This window comes from Castor canadensis, chromosome 2 (assembly GCF_047511655.1).
Source record: "Castor canadensis chromosome 2, mCasCan1.hap1v2, whole genome shotgun sequence".
NCBI classification, from domain to species: Eukaryota; Metazoa; Chordata; class Mammalia; order Rodentia; family Castoridae; genus Castor; species Castor canadensis.
Window position 1 is genome coordinate 134,906,381 of NC_133387.1, and position 24,200 is coordinate 134,930,580.

The following is a 24,200-nucleotide window of genomic DNA, read 5'->3' on the forward strand; positions in this document are numbered from 1 at the left end:
ATATTGGGTACATTCTTTTGGATTTCTGGTTTTGGAATAGCCATTCTATTTTGCTTTTAAAAAATGAAGAAATCTTTGGGTTAGGGTTCCCCCAGTTTTTTCAGACCAGCAAGCTCCCTTTAAACAGGGAATGATGTCTTTTAAACTTTCAGTGGTGTTGTCTCCATCTACTGGCAAAGAAGAAATATACACAAGGGTCTGAGATGATCTAAGAGATTTTGGAGAAACCACATTATTAGGTAAGATGTAACTTCCATATTTAACCACTGTACTGTAATGTGGCCAACTTAAAGGTAGAAGCCTGTAAAATACTGTATATACTCTTTATCTTAAAAATGTTTTATTACTGGGCACTGGTGGCTCACGCCATGCCTCTAATCCTAGCTACACAGGAGGCAGAAATCAGGAGGGTTATGATTCAAAGCCAACCTGGGCAAATAGATTGAGAAATTCTATCTTGAAAAAAACCCAATACAAAATAGGGCTGGTGGAGTGGTTCAAGCGATAGAGCGCCTGACTAGCAAGCCTAGCAAGCATAAGGCCCTGAGTTCAAACCCCAGTACCACCAAAAATAAAAATAAAAATTCTTGCTGGGTGCTAGTGGCTCACGCCTGTAATCCTAGCTACTCAGGAGGCAGAGATCAGGAGGATCGCAGTTCAAAGTCATCCCGGGCAAAAAGTTTGCGCGACCCTATCTCGAAAAATCCTTCACAAAAATAGGGCTGTTGGAGTGGTTCAAGGTAAAGGCCCTGAGTTCAAGCCCCAGTATTACTGCCTCTCCCTGCCCCGGAAAAAAAAATCTTTTTATTGAGATAAAGTTTGCATGACATAACCATGGCATTTATATATACTCTTGAATATGTATGTTACATATCAAATCTGCCCCTCCTGGCTTAGTGCTCAGATAGAATCAACCTCTTAATCAGAATTGGGACCAGGTAAATTGCCCTCTTGGGACTTATTTCACTTTTGTTTTCCTTTTGTGTTGGGTCGTTATGGTTGACCTATATCTAATTTTAATTCTATATATTATTTCTATTTCATTTCAAACAAGTTAAAGTATAAATTGTATTAAATGTCTTGATAATTATCTAGGTTAAGAGTTAGCAAATTTTCCATAAAGGATTAATTGTAAATATTTTAGGGATTTTTTTTTGGGGGGGTACTGGGATTTGAACTCAGGACTTTGTGCTTGCTAGGCAGGTGCTCTGCCACTTGAGCCACACTCCCAGCCCAGAATTTTAGGTTTTGTAGTTCTGTTGCAACTACTTTTTCTGCCATTGCAACATGAAAGTAGCCATAAATTAAAAGGCATGGTTGTGTGTTGGTTACACTTTTTTTTTTTCTTTTTAATAAAAATAAGTGGTGAGCTAGATTTGACTAACAGGCCATAGTTTCCTGGCCCATAGTCTGATAATTATGAGAGTATATACCGTAAGTTTACGTATCCAAATTATAAATGGAAGCAAGTAATCAAATGTTCATCAAAATTCTTTTTTCTACATAGAGAAGACTCAAATTAGATCTACAGTAATTTGGTTGTGGGCTTTCTTAGTTTTTTTTTTTTTTTTTTTTTTTTTCCAGATCAAAGCTTGAGGGAAGTTTGAGATAGCCAGTATTCACATTTAAACATTGCCTGACTTCATGATACATAACTCTTACTTTGATTGGCAAGTAGGAGTAAACTTGATTACTTTAAGTCTTAGAATTTTTGAGCAGGTAGATTATTTAGGGATGGGTTTGTATGTATTTGAATTCCATTTCTTAAGAGGATAAAAAATGTAAATGATCCATGTCAAATTAACAGTTGACATATGTTAGTACTGACGCTATATGGACTAGATAGATTATAGTTTTTGTTATTTGGAGAAAAGTCATTCAAAAGGAAAACTGACTTTAAAGTGAGAATATGGCACTCTTATTTGAATTGGTGTATTTTTTTAAATTGGCTTTTTTTTTTTTTTTTTCTGAAAATTGCTTTATAACAACTTACTGGGAGAGCATTTATTCCTAAAACGATACAAATGTATTTGATATCTGGAAAAAGTCAGTGCATGATCACTCCCAATGCACATGTTTGATCTTTATATATTTAGTTTATATTGACACATTTGTCAGGAAATCCATCTCGTGGTGTTACTCAGTTAAGAGGTCTCCACTGTATTTAGTTTCTGTTCCTGCAGATCCACCAATTCAAGACTCTAGGTCATCTCACTCCCTCTTCCATCCAGAAGATGACTTCTATGCACAAGCAGGACTGAATCAAAAGGCATTTTTCAATTAGCTCTTGAGCTGAACCACCTCCTCAATGACCTTCCTCTGTCTCCATCAAGAACTGGAGTTCAGTTTTTTGAAGATGTAATTGAGCTACTCAGCCCAAACGTGGCTGTTTGAAGACAAAAAGAAGATACCTCATATGTTTCACCACAGTACAGCCAAACGTAACTTTGTTGTCCAACTCCTCATTCTGTAAAGTGTGGCAGGGGCATCTGATTTTTGACTCTGTTCACCAATAAGACTTTAGCCAGTCAGTGGCTTTCTGAAGATCAGTAAAGTCTACAAACTTTGGGTCAGCTGTCCAGAAATCAGATTGTGGTAAGCACTCAAGGAGAGATAGGATCCTGTAGGGAGCTACTTGTAAAGGATGCTTTATTCTATTGGTAGAGGTTGCTTTTTATGGGAAAGACTGGGGGGAAGAAGCGGGGGAAAAAGAACCCTATGGTTAGCAAGGCTGAGTCTCTTCCTATTATTATAGTTTCTTTTCTTAGGAGTCTTACAACTTAGGATAATTTTCATACTATAGAAAAGGGGAATTAGAGGGTCATTGGCTTCTGTCTCTTTATAGTGTTTTCTAGGAAAGTCAGCTTTATTTTTGCTCCAAAAAGAAAAAAAAGTTCACTTAAGAAGAATTTTATAGTAAACACCTGATTAAATTTTCTTGTTCCCTAAATTATGAGATAATACTAAGAGGCATTTTGTTGTTGAGTTTCACTTGGGCCATATCCCCAGCCCTGTTGTTGAGTTTCTTAAAGCATAATTGTGTTGTATAAAAGTAGTATGCATTTTGGTGTCTTATATGTAGCATTTGGGGGTCATGGACCCTTAGTACTAATCATATTTTAGCTGAGAACAGTATTTTGATACTTAATTATAAATGAATATTTAAAATACCACTTTAGAATAATTTTAAAGTAGCCTCCCCTTATTGTTAAATATAGTTAGTCATTGACAATACTTTTTCATCCTTACTACTCTATTATTTTTTAGGTTAGAAAAGATACAAAGGAAACTTACTGTTCTGCACTTCTCAAAAATAAGAAAATGTATTTCATGGGGGAATCTTTTGCCTTAAAAACGTATCTTTCATAATTAGGTATAATTAACTTAAAAAATACTCAGTAGCCAGGCATGATGGCACATGCCTGTTATACCAGACACAGGCAGGAAGGTTGTGAGTTCAAGGCCAGCCTGGACTCAGAGTGAGACCCTGTGTCAAAAAAAAAAAAAAATCTGCATGAAAGTTCTTGCCAATGACTAACATGTTTACTAATAAACTAAAAATGTTTTATAAGTTTAGAAGAGGTGACAGTTGATTAATAAATTAAACTGAGGTTTTATTGCCTTTGAACTTCAGAGTGATTTTGTTTGGTGGTATAGGAACTTGAACTTAGGGCCTGTGCTTGCCAGGCAGTCATTCTACCAGCCACTTGAGCCATGCCTCTAGACATTTTTGCTTTCATTATTTTTCAAATAGTTTTTCATGGTTACGCCCAGGTTGGCCTAGACCTCAGTCCTCCTATTTATGCTTCACACATAGATGGACTACCAGGCACAAGCCACCACACCCACTTTGTTTTGGTTGAGATGGAAATCTTGAAGAAGTTTTGCCCAGCTGGCCTCCAACCCTGGTCCTCCCAATCTCTTCCTCCTGAGTAGCTAAGACTACAGGTGTTAGCAACCCTGCTTAGCTTATTTTATTTAGTTAGTTATTTGAGACAGGGCTTCATGTGTAGCCCAAGATGGCCACAAACTGCAGTCCTCCTGTCTCAGTCTCCTGAGCGTTGGGATTATGGATATGAATTACCACGCCTGGACAAAGTGATTTTAGCAGCATTTTGTTTTATTATTAAAATGGCCACTTTTTTGCTTTTAGAATAAGTAAACTTTATACTACTATATATGCATCAAAAGTTTTAAATGCATGTATAAATTCAATCTCCAGTTCTTACTTGATGAATAGTATGTATCGTTGATAACTTCTAATATATTTCATTGTGCTTCATTTATCCCACCTAGACTCTTAAAAAATCCCTTTTCAAATTGATTTCTAAAAATAAAAAATTGATTTCTATGTAATACATTAAGGTTTTGTGAAAGTTTTGTTGAGGGGTTTTTCTGTTTATTTTGGACTTACTGTTTCTTTAATTTTTTTTTTTTTTCGGGACTGGGGCTTGAATTCAGGGCTTTCCACTTGCAGAGCACCACTCTGTTGCTTGATTCACACCTCCACCCCTATTTTTATTGGTTCTTATGTTTCAGTACTTCACTATTCATCCCCAAATTCATCTAACAACAAATACTGTCCCCAGCATCCATCTAGCTCATATTGGATCGCTGTGAAACAAAAGATGACTAAACTCAATAGATTCTGAAGTTGAGGCCTCCACATGGCCTACCTGAACAAACTTCTTTCTTTGGAGAGGGTTTGGGCTTTGTTTTTATGCTCTGGTATTGATACTGAGAAAATATTAACTAAGTCAGTGAGTAAGCTGTCACTGACGATTACTATTTTCTCTCTTCAAAAAGTGTTGGTTGTAGCTATAGGGCTTTCTCTTTGGAATTGGGGTTGCATGGTTCTACCTCATAGAATCATACTGTATTTTCCTTTTGACTGATTAGCTAACAGTTTTTGGTACTTTAAATGTGTTGGACACTGTTCCAGATGCTTTACATATTTAATTTATTCAGGCTTCACAGTCACATTATGTGGTGTAGGTATGTTATATCTATTTTATAGAGAAGGAAACTAAGGCATGCAGAAGACTTAAAAATTGGCAGAGCCACTAGTATACCTAGTATACTTGCTCACAATTATAACATTTCACTCTTCAAAATCCCCAACATTGGTCACCCCCCTTTCTTTCTTTTTTCTTTTTTTTTTGAGACAGTCTCACTGTTTAGCCCCAGACTGGCTTCAAACTCTGGAGATTCACGCCAGTGCTGGGACTACAGGCACAGCGTACCACCAGCCCTTGCAAGATGTCATACTCTTAGGTAGATGAGTTCTACTGAATTTACCTCTTTCTTCTTCCTTTTCTCCCCTGTTGGTGGTGAAGATCAAACCCTGTGCCCTGTGATGCTAAGCACACACTTACCCCTGATCTCCACGAATTTATCATTTTTAAAACCTATTACTATAAAGTAGCAGTAAGTTCAAAAGATACCATGAAAAAAGTATTAAAGCTTTTGATGTTTCTTTTTCAGTGTTACACTCATATAGTCTGGGCTTAAAAGTCATATAGAAATATTTTCTTAAAATGACTCATGTATAACTTTTTCTTAGCTATTTGCTGACAGGTTGAAACTGTTTGGTTAGAGTTTTTTTGTTTGTTTTATTCTTTGGTCATACTATTATGACAACAGATGACGGTTTGATAAACTAAAAATCAGAAACCATTCAAGTGAATTTGGATTTGAAAAAACTTAACCACACAGTATTTTATAAGTGGTTTTGTTTTTAATTTTACATATTTATTTTTGCAATAGGGTTTTGAATTCAGAGCCTTACTATTGCTGGTCAGGTGCTCTACCCCCCCCCCCCCAATTTTTATTTTAATGACAACTTTTATAAAACTGAGTTCTGTTAACCATTAATGGCCTATTAGTACTATCTATACACATTAGAAAATTTTCATTATCTTACTACCAAGGAAAGTGCAGAAAGTCAGCTATTCATATCAAGTAGTGTTATTGTACTGTAAACATGTTGCTCTTTTCCAAAATCATGTATTTATTGCTTTTCTGTATAAAATTTAAATTCTGGTAAAATCCATACACAACAGATTATGTGAAATCAGCTCCATTATCACTATTTTTCAGATATTCTAATAGGTTTTTTGGGGGAGGGTGGTACCGCGGTTTGGGCCTCTTGCTTGCTTGGCAGGCATTCTACTGCTTGAGCCATTATGCCTGTCTGTTCTAGTACATTTTTATTATAGAAGTTTGGCAGAGGGCTCAGGGACAAAGCTCAAGTGGCAGAGTGTGTGCCTAACAAGTAAGAGGTCCTTGGTTCAATCCCTAGTACTTCAAAAATAAAAAATAAAAAAAAGTTTGGGGGCTAGCAGAGGGGCTCAAGCAGTAGGAGCATATGCTGAGTAAGCATTAGGCCCTGAGTTCAAATCTCAGAGTGCCACCCAAAAAAAAAAAAAGGCTTGGCATAATGTAAATACTCACAAATCCCTATCTTTAGTAGTAGTAAATCTTGTACTTGCATATAGTAATTGTTTATTGTACCATTGAGTATTACTGGCATATTTTTCAAAATAAATTTGGTTTATTGAGAAAAAATTAAACTATTTGTAGCATAGATACAGCAGTAACTGGGTTGAGAAGAATATAGGTATGTTAGACTGAAATGAATCTTTTGGTCTTTGGGAGACTACATAGTTTCTAGTTAGAAGTTTGAAGGAGGATGGTTCTTTGAAACTAGGAAGCAGGTGGCTCAGTACAGGAACCTGAGAGTAAAGTTAGAAGAAAAATGGAGCTGATGGTATTTTGGGGAATAGATTTTGAAGCATTTAGTGGCATAGCTGTGTGTATATGTTTGCATCTCTGTGATCTAATACAATAAGTAATGTTAGTCTCAACAATTAAACTCCTTATATTACATATACCTTTATTTGTTCTTATGGAATAGTATTTCTTGACAAGTATATTTTTCTATCACCACTCCCCTCCCCTCCTTTTGGCGGTACTAGGTTTCATGTTTACCTGTAATATATCCAAGTGACTTACACCCTGCTTAGATTATAACTTTATGTCTACCTCTGCTTCTGAGACTTTTGCCTTGTATTACATGGCAAGAAGCTCAGACCCTATCACTGTTACTTTGTATCTTTTTTTTTTTTTTTTTTCCTGCTAACTACCTCAGTGTCTATGTCTTTTAATCCTCCTGAAACACCATTCTGTTTAAATGGTAAATCTGGCTTAGGATAGAAAACTTTTACAGTCAGCACTTTCACCTTCTGTTCTTCTCATGGTAAAGAAATACTCTAGGAGTTGTTCCTCCATCTTTACACCACCTTCATCCCCAGTAAACAGATTTTGAAAGACTTTGAATTGACTTTGTCAATTATAACGTGTGTTAAAAATAAATGTATTCGAAGGTATGCACGATGAAGTTACAGTTTTGACCTAATCTGGAAGTCACTGAAAATTGTGACTTTTCTTTTTCTGTTCTCCCCTACATCCCCCTGCCTTTTTTTTTTTTTTTTCCTTTGCTAGGAATTCAGTTCAAGGCCTCATGCATGCCATGCAAGCACTCTGCCACTAAGCTGTACTCCCAACCTGAAAATGTCACTTTTGCACAATGTTCTGCTTTTTATGCTTGGAAAATCGAGCTTAGAGATACTCCTCTGTAATGGAAATGTGTGTGTACACAGGAAACAAATCCCAAATTACCAAGGCCTGTTTATCTTAGTTTACTTTAGGAACAAATGATAATCTATCTTGAAAAGACACACAGTTAATAAAAATGATTTTGCCAGCAAAATATATTAAAACCAATCATTATGTGGTTTTCAATCAAAGCTATAAACTATACCAAACTTTTTAGGATGAAATGTTAAAATTGATTTTAAGAGCAAATGCAGTTACATTTTTTATACCTCATCCTAAGTGATAATGATTTTGCCATTTTTATTTGTTAGGAGTAGTAAGTGGCTTGTTTTAGTTTTGATTAGCCAAGAAATTAAGCCAGGTGCTTGTGGCTCATACCTGTAATCCTGTCTACTTGGGAGGCTGGTATTAGGAGGATGGTGGTTCTAGGAGACCCCAGGAAAATCGTTTGCCAGAGCCCATCTCCAAAATAACCAGAGCAAAATGGACTGGAGGCGTGGCTCAAGTGGCACAGTGCCTGCTCTGTAAGCATGAAGCCCTGAGTTCAAATCCCAATCTCCCCAAAAAATAAGATAATATGCCTGATTAATAACATTAGAAATAAATAATCTAGCCTATCATTCAAAATTTGCCTTTACAAGTGGTCAGTTAAGGAAATTCTATAGTACTTGTGTACTCATGTACTTCTTTTGGTCCTATATTGCCTAACTATAGAAAATTCTCTTTAATTTACTTGAGTTTTATCAAGCGACTGCTATATATCTGGCATTGTTTATGGCTTTTGGGCTTTGTAAATTACAAAGATTGGTAAAATGTTGTCCCTGCCTCTCAGAAGCCTTTGCATGCTTTTCTTGTTTTGCCATAAAACATCCCCAGAACTGAGATTTTTGTCATGGGGACATTTTTCTGTGGATGTCAGAATTAAACTCCACTAAGCCTGAATTAGATTTGTAGCCATCACAGGCTTTTTTTTTTTTTTTTAATCAGAATTCACTGAATCTGAATTGAGACATATTTGTTAGTCATAGTATTTGAAGTTAATAGTGACGTTTCAGTGGAATACAAAATTTTCATTTTACAAAATTTTTGTCACAAGCCAGGCATCTATGGCTCACTCCTGTTATCCTAGCTTCTTGGGAGACAGCAATCAGAGGATCAGGGTTTGAAGCCAGACCCTATCTCAAAGATACCCAACACAAAACAGGGCTGGAGATGTGGCTAACCTAACAAATGCCTGCATAACATGCATAAGGCCCTGAGTTCAAACCCCAGTGCTACCCAAAATAAATAAATAAATAAATAAATAATCACAACCTGAATACAATTTAGAGGAGTCAAAACCTTTTGTATATGGTTTTAGTGGTTTCTCTTGGCTTACATTTCTGTGCTTTTTGAATACTGCAGTGTATTACGAGAGCAACATTAAATGTTGGGCAAGAAGCTAGACATGGAAGTAAGAAACTAATATACATATTCAGGCAGTTCTTTAGGTACTATAGTCTTTCCTGATATTGACTAGGTGTTGAGAACTGGTGTGTTCGTTAGATTTGTAATCTCAAGTAGCCCAATAGTTCTAAGTTAAATATAGAAGAACAAGTTTGAGTTTCGAAAAATCGTCATTTAAACCCACCAATTCAGACATCTCATTGAATGTTATTTACTTTAATAGAAACTTAAAGTCAAGGTATATCTTTAGTGATTGTTGAGAAGAAATTCTGAGTAATTAATGAAGAAGGTCATTGAGACAGATCAGCTTAGAGGTGGACACACAGCCTGCCTAATAATTGGATGGATGCTACCTGGCTGGAAGATGGGAGCTGATTGGTGGATCAAAGTCTCAGAGGGAAACCTTCTATTTTTAGTTTAAATATTTATTAAAATTACATTCCAATGAAGTACTGTTACATTGTATGCTTTCATTTAACTATTTAAAGTTAAATGATCACCAGTAATGATTATCCCACTAAAAGACTGTTTTAAATAATTTCTTACATGTGAAATATATTTTGAGTGGTACTTAGAAAAAGTTTGTTATTTTAAAATGTGAACCTTTTAATTATACGTAAAGTTAGAGCACAATACATCTTAAAAATAAGTGGTTCCAATTTTGTTTATTTCCTAAAAACTATCTTTGTATTTCTTCAGGTTTATGTGAGATTAAGACCATTCTTCAGGGAATTCCTGGAACGAATGTCTCAGATGTATGAGGTAAATGTGCTGAAGCTCATTAAATAAGTATTTTCATTTTATTCAATATAGTTCCCATATTTAGATCATGTATAATGATTACTTCTTTTCCCTGAATTTGTAGATCATTCTTTTTACTGCTTCTAAGAAGGTGTATGCAGACAAGTTACTGAACATACTAGACCCTAAAAAGCAACTGGTCAGGTAAATTTAATTAAGAAATAGTGGAAATGTCTGTCACACTGATCTATTATTATGATTCTATTTAATTTCAATGGCTATTTTCAATTGGCTGGTATATAGAGATTTACTGTGTTGAATGGTGAAAATAAGTGAATTTTTAAAGCCCCAGAACCTCTTTAGGAGTTCTTAATTATATAACTCCAGACAGACGTTCTTTAAAGATACAAAGATCAAATCTGTTTATTCACTGTGACATCTATATCCTCATTTCTTTTGGAATGGGGGGGTGGTATGGAATTTTTCACTGTATGCATGTTTTACGTCCTTATGTCTGAGATAATGCATGTTATATAGTACCTTTTTAATCCCATAAAGAAATGTTAATTTTAGCAGAAAAGATCAAATGAAACTTTTGATTTTTTTTCCAAGAGCCAGTTTATCATTCCTGGGCAGAAAATGTTACATGAATCTAAATAGAAAATAAAATCACTCAGGTTTTCCTGATCTGGGCTCAGTTCCTTGCATGTGCCTTGAACCAATAGATGCATTGTATTCCTTAGGAATGCCTTATAGGAGTGCCTTGGGTGATTTTTAAAACATTTTGAAAATTACTTCCAGTGTTTCTTTCAACTGAAATGATACTTCAGTTAAGACTATAGCCATCTTGCTGCATCTTCTAAGATGGAGTAGTCTTCTGAGTTTTTGGCCAGGAGCAGAGAGAGATGATACAAAATATTCATACATGCTTGGCTGGCTATTTTCTTGATACTGTCTTCCATGTTGTCTTAGTGAAAAATCCTAAGCTTTTGTCCTGTTGGTAATACCTTTATTATGGAGTAGTTACAACTATATAGAAAGGTTTTTCCTAATGTCCACATTTTAGAGGTGTTTTCCTTCTGACTAAAATTATGATACTTTTAAACTAAAGGATCAAAATAAGCTACAGAAGTAAAAATAAGAGTAGTATTTTCTGTTCACAAAAAGTATATTATGATTTATACTCATTTTTACCTGACTTTAATAAGGCTTTACAAATGATTTGCTTTGATTACTTTATTCATTCTGAAGATTTCTATTCAGTACCTCCAATATTCTAGGGAACACTAGTAAACAGCACGAGCCCTTCCTGCTCAGAGCTTTCAGTTTATGAAGGAACAAGTCATACGCATGCTGTTACAATGTGTTATATAAATCATTACCCTTTTTAAAATGTAGATTTATAAAATCTACACATTTGGGAGTTTAAATTTGTTTTAAACTTGAAACAACAAAAAAGCTTTTTGGACCAATTAGAGTTAGAGTGCTGTAGGGATTATCTGCTAGTTACAAGGTAGACCAAGAAGTTGTTGATATCTGAATCCCCTGAATTTAAATGCAAACTTGTTTACATGGAGGATCTGCTATTAGAAAACTGGAACACGTTTTTTTCTTAAACTGCAAATACATCCTATTAACCCTTCAGATTCTTGAATAACTGCAGAGTTTTTAGTGTAATTTAAAGTAACTGTAGGATCCACATACATATTCAGTTGCCTTCTTAATAGTTTGCCACTATTGGCAAGAGGACTCCAACAAGTTCACATGCTGAATTTTGCCTCCCCAGTTTCCTCATATCTAAATGTTTATATAAATAAAATTATCTGCCAGGTTCCAGTGGCCCATGCCTATAATCCTAGCTACTCAGGAGGCAGAGATCAGGAAGATCATGGTTTAAAGCCAGCCAGCCCCTGGCAAATAGTTCTCAAGATCCTGTTTTGGAAAAAACTCAACACAAAAAAGGTCTGGTGGAGTGGCTCAAGTGGTAGAGCTCCTGCAGAAGCCTTGAGTTCAAATTCCAGTACCACAAAAAATTAATAGAATATTACCATTTTTATAAAATAGAACTGTCTTTAAACCTTCCAGAGGCAGGTGATCATTTCACTAAATAAAGGTATTCAGTATAATGAAGGGACAAAAAACCATGCATTCTGTCTGTTTGTAAAATTCTTTGCCATTACTATTGCACTTATGCTTTTAAGGTTGTATTTATGTGTTAAGTTATTTAGCTTTTGTCAGGCTCTGACATATTTTGTGGGTAGAAAATACTCCTTTATTGAAAAACACAGACATGAATAGTCCCTTGCTCCTAAAACATTGTTTGATAGGCTTAAGAAACAAGGAAGACAAATCATCAGTTAAGGTATATAGAATATAGTATTTCAGGGTGAAAAAAATGAATATAATGGCTCAATTAGTAATATTTAGATACTAGTATTTTGATTGTAAATGAGGATTGCATAATTACTATAGTATGTAAGTGTTATTGTAAAACCTTTCATAGCTTCTAAAACATTTACAGCAATTTTGTATTTAGTTTCTAAGTTGGTGAAATACCAGGTTACATTTCTAATACTTAAATCTGAATTTACCATTTCATTTATACCCTGTATTCAAAATGATCATATACACACATGTACCCCAAATTAGAAGAAGTTGAGGTATTTGGAAAAGTTGAAATGATGGAATGTTTTGGCCTCACAGCACCTCTTCTCAAAAACTATAAGGAAAACTAAAAAAATTTTAAACACCAATACAAAAACATTCCTTCTTGTATTTTCTATTCTGGCATGTACAGGGATAGGGAGGCTGTGTGGTCTACTGGTTAGAGCAAAGAACTGGGAACCAGGAGGATCCTGGGTTCCAATGCGGGGCTAACCACTGACTTACTGTGTGACCTTGGGCAAGTCACTTGTGCCTCAGTCAACCATCTGGAAAATTGGTTAAAAAGCAGGACCTCGATGACAACCAGATGCTGCATCTGAGCTGAGCTTTCCTGGGTAAATAAATTACAAAAACAACTTAGAATTTTTAATCCTCCCTTGTAATTTAATATGACATTTTGGGATAAACCAAACTTCTTTAAGGCATGGTAATATATGGTTGTAAAGTTTCAATAACTACTAAAAAATTTTATAGTAAAGTTGTAGCCCAAAGCTTAGGCCCAATGTTTGTATTTAAATTTTCTTTGAGAGAGAACATAATAAGGCTTAATCTATAAAGCCCATGGTATATGTATGTTTCAATATTTGTAGTACTTTTTAGAGATTTTCTTTTAAGTTAATTTGTTTTCATTTTTATGTTTAGGCATCGGCTTTTCCGTGAACATTGTGTTTGTGTACAAGGAAACTATATAAAGGACTTAAATATCCTTGGAAGGGATCTTTCAAAAACTATAATAATTGACAACTCACCACAAGCCTTTGCATATCAGGTAGGAAGAATATTGCTGAACAAACTCAGATTGGAAAAAATATAACAAAGACAAATTCTTCCAAACAGAATATGAGAGAAAAATAGAATTTTCACTGGTTGAATTATCCTGTTTAGTGTGTCATTTTTTAGAATTAGAAATGCCAAATTGGTATATTGCTTATGGAAAATTTTTTTTTACTTGAAGTACAACATAAATGAAGAAAATCTGAGTAGTAAATCAGAATGAGGAGGCGCTATAAGATGATAAATCACTTAATAGCATTCTTATCAGTTATTAAATCTGTAACTTACTATAAACATGCTTGAAAATTACAGTGTGCTTACCCATGTTCTAGTCCATTTGATTTAATATTCTGAAATATTTTCTTAGACTATTTTACTTATCTATTTTATTATCATATTATTGTTGTACTGGGGATACACTGTGACATTTACAAAAGTTCTTACAATACATCATAGTTGAATTCACTTCTTCCATCCTCCTTTATTCCCTCTCCTCCAAAGGAACTATTTCCTTAATAAAGGAATGTTTTTAGATACATTAATGGTCCTTCCAAAACTTGTTTTAATGGAACTTTCTTATTTAGCTTTGCATTTATTAAGAAAAAGTGACCCTGAAAAATTATTCTTCAATTTATTCCTTAACCACCTGTGTCTTGCATTATTGAGTTGTTAAAGAAAACTGGTCAACATACCTCTTCAAAGGAACTTTTTAGATCAGTGATTATTTAAATCTGTTCTTTTTAGAACTTTTCCAGATTTGGCAAAATACAAGTAAAAAGAGGATTTAATTACTTATTTATTGTTTTAGCTTTCTAATGGAATCCCTATAGAAAGCTGGTTTATGGATAAAAATGACAATGAACTCCTAAAATTGATTCCATTTCTGGAGAAGCTTGTAGAACTGGTAAGTATACTTGATAATTTTTCCTTTGTGATTTTGTTAGCTCATTTGTTAGCACAACTGTATTGAATAAGTATTTGTATTAGGTACACTTTTTGGGGGGGCAGTACTGAGGTTTGAACTCAGGGTCTTGTGCTTCCTAGGCAGTGCTTTACCTCTTGAGCCATGCCTCCAGTCCTTTTTGCTTTAGCTACTTTTTGAATAGGATCTGTGTTTATGCCCTAGATGGCTTGAACCGCCATCCTTCTGTTTAAGCTTCCCAAGTACTACACCCAGATTTTTATTAAATCAGTTAAGATGGGGTCTCATGAACTTTTTTGCGTGGACTGACCTTGATTTCTGCCTCCCAATTAGCAAGGAGTACAGTATGAGCCATTGTACCTGGCCATGTGTACTGATTTAAGAAACTTGTGAGCTGGGCATGGTGGATTATGCCTGTAATCCCAGTACTTGGGAGACTGAGTTAGGAAGGTTTTTTTGTGGGGGGGAGGGGCAGAGATGGCACTGAGGTTTGATCTTGGGAGCCTCATGCTTGCTAGGCAGGCACTCTACCACTTAAGACACTCTGTCAGCCCTTTTTTACGTTGGTATTTTCAAGACAGGGTCTCTCAAACTATTTGCCCAGGCTGGTTTCAAACCATGATTCTCCTGATCTCTGTCTCCTGAGTAGCTAGTATTACAGGTGTGAGCAGTCTGTACCTGGCTGAGTCAGGAAGATTGAGAGTTTGAGGCCAACTTTTAATTAAATAAAGTTAACTGCGGTGGGAAATTGGGGCAAAGGTTGAAAAAGATTATAAATTTTTTTGTATAAAACTTTTAATATAATTGTGCAGCAATCAGACAGACTTATTTTTATTTTAAAAAAGAAAAGTTTCCTGTGCTGGGCATAGTGGCACTGGCAGGAGGAGTGTGATTTCGAGGCCAGCCTGGGCAAACTTAGTTAGACCCTTTGTCAAAAACAAAGACTAAAAAGGGGGGAGGCTAGGGCATAGCTCTAGTGGTAGTGGCCCTCAGTCCAGTACCCAGTACTATGCTCCCCCAAAATAAAATGTACAATTTACATACTGAAGAGATGAAGTATCTCTATGGTTATTTGCAGTCCTTTGTAATAAAATGCACAAAGATAAAAGTACCAAGTATGCCATTCCAGGGGCCTTAATGGAAGCCTAGGAAATGAGCTTGGCCTTGGTCTGTGAATCCAGAGGTGCAGGACATACTAGGGATTGGGATTCACTTCAGGGAGCCAAAATACGTGGTTTTAATTTTTCTACAGTTCTTTCCCTACTGTTAAAGAGTCACAGAAACCACTGTGGAAGCTTTCCTCCAAACTGTTCAGTGTTCTACAGAGATGGAGGAGCTGGGTTTTGTGTGGTGGGGACTTAGGGTCACCTGGAGAGTGGGCTAGTGGGGATTTGGGGCAGAGGTGTCAAAGTTCCATCATCACCTGTATTTGCCAAGATCCGGGTTAGTGGGAGGTCAGCAGGAGTGGGTGGGTAAAGAAAGCTCCCTAATGACACAATTGGTATTCATGGAAAATTAAGCTATGACCAGTAAATTGGCCCAAAAGACTAGAGAAAGAAAGAAGTGATACACGAGGAAAATGGATAGGGATTGGGAAGACCCAAGAGGCTTGGAGAAGGAGTCCCTGCTTGTCAGAGAATCCTGGGCTGGAGGCAGGGCTGCTCTAAGGCATCATAAATAATGTGTCTCTTTTGGGAAAGGAATGGGGCTTAGAAAGAATGAAGTACAGTCTCACCTGAGGTTCTAAACCCTAGTCTTCCACTATTGGTCTCTGTGAGCATAATAATTTATATTACAATTATAACTATCAGTATTTAAAAGTTTATAGATTGAATAATTTTGTTTCACTGTTTCAGTGGGCTTTCTCTTACAAGTCACTAAGTAGTGTTTACAATAATACCAAAGTGATTCTATTTTGTTTTCATAATTCATATCTAGAGTTAATGCTTATGTCATTGAATCTTTATTCTAGGAATTATTTTTCTACTCCTGGGTCACTCAGTTTTAAGATAAATATAGAAAGTAGAATTTAGTGGCTTAACTCTTCTATATCTATTGGTTTAGCCTATTGTTTGATTGTACAGTATTGAAACCTTAATGAAAATTTTAAAATTTTGAGTTAACTGTGTCTGTCTTGTATCTATACAGTCATCCCTTGATATCCAATAGGGGTTGGTTCCAGGATCCCCTGCTGACCAAAACCTGCAGATGCTCAAGTCCCTTTCACAGTGAGGAGTAGTATTTGCTGTAACCTATACACATCCTCCCGAAGGCTTTAAATTATTTCCAGATTACTTATAATACCTAATACAATGTAAATGCTATGTAAATAGTTTTAGTGCATTGTTTAGGGATTTATGATGAGAGAAAAACGTCTATACGTGCAGTACAGATGCCGTTATTTTCCCCTAAATCCAATAATGGCTTAATTTACAGATGTGGAAACTGTGGATATAGAAGGCTGACTGTATTTGGCAAGCAAAATAGTATTAAGCCAAAAAGTACAGTAGTGGTAAATTTTCCCTGTAAAAGTGAGAATGTTTGTAATGATACAAGAGTCTTATCTTTGAAATTAAGGGTTTTTTTTTTTTTTAATTGTCTTTTTTCCACAGAATGAAGATGTCCGACCTCACATCAGAGACAGATTTCGCTTGCATGATTTGCTGCCCCCAGATTAAATACAAAGACTTGTCCAATCACTGAAGGGGGAGAGAATGCAGGACCCTTTTGGACTAAGACAAAAACATTGCCATTACTGTTGAAATTTTGCATTTTTGTACCCCGTCTTGCTTTTCTTATCTTTGGTGCCCAATAATGATCAAGGGTTACAGAAAGAGACTTTATCTATCTCAGATTGAATACATACAGTAGGTAGGCTAAAACAGAAGAGTCTTTAGAACTAGTGCAACTCCAGTGAAATTTTTTTATGTACAGGACATCTGCAGTTTATAAAGAATTCTGTTTCTGCCACCAGCAGTTTGACCTGTAGTTACACAGGATTTTATGATAATAACAGAGATGAAAATGGACTTTTGTTTTCTCTCTGTTTGGTGCTCTAAGTGGGTTTGTAGCCACTTTTCTGTTACTTTACGATTCTCATTTCAACAGGAATGGCCAGTAAAAGTTGTTTTATTTTTCCTGTTAAGGTTTATAACCTTTTTACATTTTTGACCTGTATTAGATTAGAATTTCATTATGCATTCCTTTTAGTTGAGGCGCTTCGTAGTTTTCTGGAAATAGTCAATTTTTAGTTTTTTTTTTTTTTTTTAATTATTATTATACATTTGAATGGCCGTTTTCCTGCTTTGTCTGCCTGCATATTGTACATTTGTTTAAAAATATTCTCTAGTTTTAGTCCATGTAAGTTTCATTTAGAAAGACATGCATTTATATTTTGTTTCTGTAATATTCTACTGTAGGTGAAATCTTTTCAAAAATCAAGAGACTGGGTAGATAAGAATATATGGATAACTAATATTCAAAAAGATTTAAACCATTGTGATGGCATGTGTTCCCAAATGGTAATATCTTCGGTTTAATGGATAAAGGTATACCTCAGACTTCACTGTGCTCACCAATCTTTGAGGAGAATGAGTTCAGTCACCTGTTGGGCTTGATTTAGTTACTGCTGCCTTTGGTTTTCTCCAGGAACGAAGTATTCAAATAGCACAGTGACTCAGTATTTTTAGTTACTTTGCATGGGCTGGTAGTACCTCTGTTATGCTCCTGGTTACAATCAATTTAAAACTCTGTGTAACAGTCTTGGTACCTAACAGTAGCTATGCATAATCCTGTGGCACAGTACACTCCCAAGCCACCAATGCAGTTAATATGCTCTCATAGTGGTTTTCTATGCTACATGAAAATAGTCTTCAAGCCTTGGTTCTCTAGTGCAGCTACCACAAGAGGTTGATATTTTTATAGTGGCGTGTAATCTCCTTTTCGGGAGCTTTTTATGGAAGGTAGAATTTGTAAAAGTTAGTATGCTTTGCCTCTCAACTGCATTAACATGCCACAGGCTCAGACTGTTTTTGTGTAAAGGATGTCAAAGAACGGCACTTTTTCTAAAGAGAAGTTTGATATTTTGTATGCTTGTTAAGAAAGTACAGTATTGGAAATTAAAGGTGGACAACTGATAATTGAGGAGTATGTCAGTTAATTTTTTATGTATATTACCTGTTTACTTGTACAACTTACTGTACAAATTACATGCAGCTTCATTTTCAAATGAATCCTTAAAATAAGGAAATCTTTTTAGGAAAACATTTAATTTTTGTATTTTTGATTTTAAAGGCATGAGTTATGTCAGTTTTCAGTGTATTAATGAAGATTTTAACTTTTCATCAGGTTGAGTGTTTTCTTACTATATTATCTGTTGTGTATGTAGTTAGCATATTGTGTCACTGAACTGTTTAAAAATCTAGCATGTAGAGCAAGCCTGTTTTGTGGAAAATCCTTATTCATTAAAAAAATAATCATGGCAGATTTTCTGCAAAAAAAAAAAAAAAGCAAAACATTTGCAATTCAGAATACTGATTTTTTTTTTTTAATTTAAAGGAAGGTATTTTGCTTGCAGGAAAAATACTACAGATTCATTTTAATGAGAATCTTTGAAATGTATTTATCTTTAGGGCATCTGGGCATCTTTATGCTGTTTGTCTTATGTCTTTCTTGAAATAAAATGTACATACGTTACCTTTACATATGCTCTTGCTCAAAATTGTGAACCTAGTTACATTTCTCCCTGCTCCCTTGTTATGCTCGAACAGCAAAACCCCAGACTTCTACAAGATCTGAACTTTCAGCATGCATCATAATTGCTGAAAAGTTTTCCTGATTAAGTGAATACAGTTGCAGAGGGCCTTCCCGTAACTTAAGGGAAATGTGAACACCTACAAACTATTGTGCCTGTGGGCACTTTAATATAATAGTAAAAAGACAACTTTTAATCATCTTTTATTAATGGTAAAGTTGTTTTAATCCCCGTGCTAGGAGAGTCCCTTAAGTTGGTTGGTAAATAAAACAAGCATAACAAGCTTCCATAAAGAATAAGCTGAGGGAAATTTTATATGGCCTGAGAAGATTTCTCGAGACCACATTAAGATATTATTTTCTCCATTACTTTATTTGGAAAATTTAAATTAAATTACAAAGAAATGATCACCTTAATGTTTCATCTTCCCATTACCCCCTTTCTTTATCTATTGCTAGATGTTGAACACTTCCATTTAGTTAATTAACTGGAGGTGTGTATTTTTTGAACTGAGATGTGCCCAGCCCATCAGCTCATACAGGAAACATGACTGTAGTAATAATGCAAGAGAGATGGATCCATGATGAGACACAGCAGAAGTGACATTACAGCTCTGAAGTACCTATTAAAATTGTGCTATTTCCAGTGATAAATGTCTGACTTTTATGACATTCTTTTAAATATTTGTATCATTGTTAGAGAAAATGTTTTTTTAGTTGTTTTTTAATTCCATGTAATATATGTAGCCCTAATAAGATTTATCAGTTATTTCTCTTTGAGTCCTAAAAGAGAACTGATGACAATTCGTAATCATAAATTGTTTTATATTAGCTAGTATGTATATTTATTTATCCATTGGCTTTACCTGTTTCCCAAAATTGCTTTGGGATTTGTTGAAAGCATTGTGTAACTTCTATAAACAGCTATTTTCTTGTAACTGTCAGTGAAATGGATGTGTACATTTTTTTTATATACATATATATCTCTGGGGTATTTTTGTTTGTTTTTCTTAGGATTAACATAGAGTGTTTTTTTTTTTTAAAGTTATTTGCCATTGACTTTTTCAACTAGATTTTACTTTCATTCAACCTTCTAAAGAAGTTTGTTTCTCATTGTTTTGTTGTCAACTTGCCTGAAAAAGAGACTTCATCTCAATCAATGAAGAAAGCATTTCATTATATTCCTACAAATCTTTCCAGCGAGCACAGAATTCTTCATAAGGACCACATCTGTGTCAGTCACATAAAATCTGAAATGTAAAGGACACTGAAGCCTTCACTTACTTGTACTAATATGGTGTTATACTACATCATTAGCTAGTTAAGGTTTTCTGACCTGACTTCTCTGTCTTCCTAGGTATTTATTTGTTACCTCTTTTAATCTTGTGTGTCTAGATTAACTTAGTTAATAGTTACCCACCGAATAACTATGCCAAGCAACTAGGAAAGAATGTTTATTTTATTTCCCCTTATAGGGGAAGAGTGGACTGGGAACAAAAATGTATGGGCCAAAAGGCCTTAGGTTATCATTCATTCACTTTCTTATTCCTCTCATGAGCTATATTTGAGTATAGTATTTTTTTCAGTGCTGATGTGTTTGATTATGTCATTACTTTTCATGTCTTCCCTGAGTTGAAAGCCTGCTAAGAATTTGTATAAAATACATTTAAAAATTTCAGAATAAGAACCAAACTCAGTACTTATATTTAAACACTACTTAAATTATTATTGGAATCCAAGTCTCACTAACTAGGATACATTTTTATAAAATGTTTCTTTGTATCTTGAATTGAAATTATTTGCCCAGATGTAAGAGCTCTGGGGATATAACATGTTTTGAGATCTTTTTAAGTAAGGGTTAAGAGAGCAACAAGTTTATAGTAGCTTATGGTTTTGATATTAGGATTTTAAGATACATCAGTGGTTCCCAAATCTGACTGTTCATTAGAATTACTCTGAGGAGCTTTTAAAATACAGATTCCTGAAGCCTGTCCCTTGAAAACTGTCTTATGTCTAGAGTGGGGCCTGAGGCTACTATATTTTTAAAGCTCTCCCGATGATTCTAATGGACAGGTTTGGGAAATCTCTGTTTTAAATAATGTGACAGTGGTTTGAGAGTAGGCAACAAAATAAACATTTATCAGACATCTCTGTGGTTGAATATTTGTTTCTTTCTTTTTTTTTAAATTAACTGGGACCAGATTTCACAGAACTTATTCAAGATACATGGAGGCATAATAAAGAAGATTGAGGCTACTGCTTATTATCAGTTTTGTCTTTCATACTTTTTTGGGAGTTTCCATTTCTAGGACTTGGAATAGTTGATCATACACACAGCTGAAGGACATGTCCCTGAATGAGACCATTATATATATTAACTAAAATATTTCACTATTTTTTTATTTTATAAATCTTTGTAGAAATAAGCAATGAAATACTACTATCATCTTTTGAAGTGGGATTTTTCAAGGCAGTGTCCTTTTGGCGTTAAGGTAAAGGAGAAGTTAATTTCTTTTCTACCTGTTTCCATCCACATGAATCAGTATAAAGTCATGGACATTTAAAAGTCTCAATTTAATTTCTACTTATTTGCTATGCAGTATAGCCATGAACAAGTCATGTAGAGTTAGTTTTCTCATCCTCAAATGCCCTGATCACCCTACCTCACAGGGTTGTTGTGGGGATAAATAAAATTTTTATGGAAGCACTTTTCTTTGATGACATTTTATCAGCCCTCAGAAACAATATAATTTCTAATAATTTATTTGTACAGTGCTGTTTAGTTTACAAGTACACAGTTTTCCCCCATATTACTTTCCCTTCTGATATTGATCTTCAGAACAAACTTGTAAGGACCATAGAAAGCTGTGGATCAGAAAAATTGATAAGGAAACAAGCCTCAGTGCTGTGACCTAAGACCAGTCTGTTCTGAGAAACCTAGACTCAGTTAACATTGTGGCATGCTATACCCCCAAGCCTTGGCATTCTCACGTGATTATGATTGTATGTGAACACAAAGCTTTCCCAAGTTCGTAAGCCAGTTTACACAACAAAATGTTATAAAAATTAGTTTTAAGAAATACAAAATGGTACAAACTAAGTTAATCCAGTTTTTTAACTAGAAGTAGGGCTAGAAGCGTGGCTCAAGTGATAAAAGAGTGCCTGCCCTTAGCAAGCATGAAGCCCCATGTTCAAACCCCAAATACCACTACCAAGAAAAATACACTAGAAGTAAACTCAAACTTCTAAGTGTGGTTTTTTATTTTGCAGATAAGGAAAATGGGTCTAGAACAGCACCTTCCCAAGATCACAGTGCTGCAACTAGACTCTAGGTCTTTTAGTTACCAAAGTAATGGTCTTAGGAAGATAGTCTTGCTTTCTGAAACTATAAGCTGAGGTAAAAGAAGACACTTGAGGAGGCCAACCTGAATAAAGGGTTAGTTTTTGAAAAGTAAACACGGCAAGACATTGTAGTGAAGAGAGATGAGGAATTCATACTTTACATATAAACAAACCAATATAACTAAAGTAGCCTTCTGTTCTCACCACAACCTTTGTACTATAATTTTTCTTTAAATGTCAAAGGAGTTTGATGCATAGAAATAAATTATTGCATTTCAGGTAAACAGCTGACACAGGACCATAGCTGATGAAAATAGCATAAGATTCAAATACTTGAATTCAAGTCCTTAAGAATTTATCCATTTACTAGACAAGGTAACTGTTACCTGAGTCTCAATTTGTTCATTTGTAAAATGGGTGCACTAAGATTTGCCTTTCAGAATTATAAAGAGGAAACACAAAAGTATGTTATAAACTACAAAGCAGTAACTCACCAGAATGGCCATGTTAGTTTTCTGAAGGAAGATAAGCAAGAGGGATGAGAACCGTACATGGATTTGGGAGGTATGTGAAGTCAGGCATAGTGTGTACTAGGATACTAGTGTGTATTGTAACAAGTCAAGTTTAGATAAGTATTAGGTGCATTTAAGCAAATGACACTGGGTAAGTGCTATGAGTAACTATCAAATGTGTGTGGTAAAAATATATTGAATGTTAAGAAAGTAGGTGCTGAGGAAATTGAGTCTAGGGAAGTAGTAGCCTGGTGGCAGGGCATTTGTCTAGCATATAAGAGTCCCTGGGTTCAATCCCCAGCACCACCAAAAGAAAAAGACTGAAGAGTGAATACTGTATCGCTTACATGTGGTAAATAGTTGTGGTCCTTTAGTAATAGTTGAATGAAATGAACTAGAACTTTTAGTGGCTACCATATAAACTTTAATGCTGTATTGGTATTTGACAATATTTGTTGAAGGTAGCTATGACAGGAAAGTTATTTTAAAACTACTACTTGGCTCTGGTTGTAGTTAAGTGGTATATCATTTGCCTGGTATTCTAAGGCTTGGATTCAAAAAGAAAAACAAAATCTTGTCATTTGGCAGGCATTACCTACCAGGCCAGACTGAATGGCAGAAGAAAGTAAAATGACATAGCTCTCAAGCTTACAATCTAGCAGTGGAGATGGACATTAAGCATTGTTGGGAAAAGTCATGAAGGACAACTTGAGAAAACTAGTAATCATTTAAGTCAAGATCCTTAGAATATTCATTAAAGGACAGGCTTGGTTGGGAGGGGAGGTTCAAGCAGAGGAGTGTGTCAGATTTGTGTTTAAAAGATCACTTTGGTTACTATAAAGGGAGTAGTAGAGTGGATGGGTAGGAGGAAGTTCTACAACTCCATGCAAAACTACTTGGAAGAGCATGACTTACCCTTACTAACTGGATTTGGGGCACCCTCTCAAGAATGTGGTTCTTCCCCCCTCCCCCCCCCCCCGGGGCCAGACAGCAATGGGAAGGTACAATTATGTGACATCCTATAGAAGCATGGAAAATGTACGAGTTTAGTGGAAACACATGCTGCCATTTTATGTCCAGATACATTTATTTTGAGGTACAGCAGCACTAGGGTTTGAACTCAGGGCATCACACTTGGCTAGATTTTACTGCTTGAGCCACTCCACCAGTCCTATGTCCATATTTTCATTATCATTATATTTTTGAGACAGGGCCTCAAACTCTGAACCTTCCTGCCTCAACCTCCCAGGTGTTGGCATTACAGCTGTATGCTTTTTCTCAAGACTCTTGGGTAGATCCCTGACCTTTTAAAAAAAAAACAACACATCAATTAGCTGTTACTATGTCAAATCATAGAGATCAAATCCTTTTTTTAAGTGTAATGACAATAATTTTGGATTTTTTTTTTCTTTTTAAAGAGACATCTCCCT

General features: G+C 35.2%; 1 protein-coding gene across 5 annotated transcripts in view; it reads left to right on the plus strand.

Annotated features, from left to right (window-relative positions):
• Ctdspl2 (CTD small phosphatase like 2) overlaps positions 1–21,620 on the plus strand; it is an 81,409-nt gene extending 59,789 nt beyond the window's left edge. For all 5 annotated transcript variants that reach the window (XM_074065855.1, XM_074065852.1, XM_074065851.1 and 2 more), the window contains 5 exons: positions 9,763–9,825; positions 9,929–10,008; positions 13,111–13,237; positions 14,051–14,146; positions 16,777–21,620. In XM_074065855.1, coding sequence (XP_073921956.1) covers positions 9,763–9,825; positions 9,929–10,008; positions 13,111–13,237; positions 14,051–14,146; positions 16,777–16,842 — 432 coding nt within the window. In that variant the 3' untranslated portion in view covers positions 16,843–21,620. The remainder of the gene's footprint in view (positions 1–9,762; positions 9,826–9,928; positions 10,009–13,110; positions 13,238–14,050; positions 14,147–16,776) is intronic.
• Positions 21,621–24,200: the final 2,580 nt, after the last annotated feature.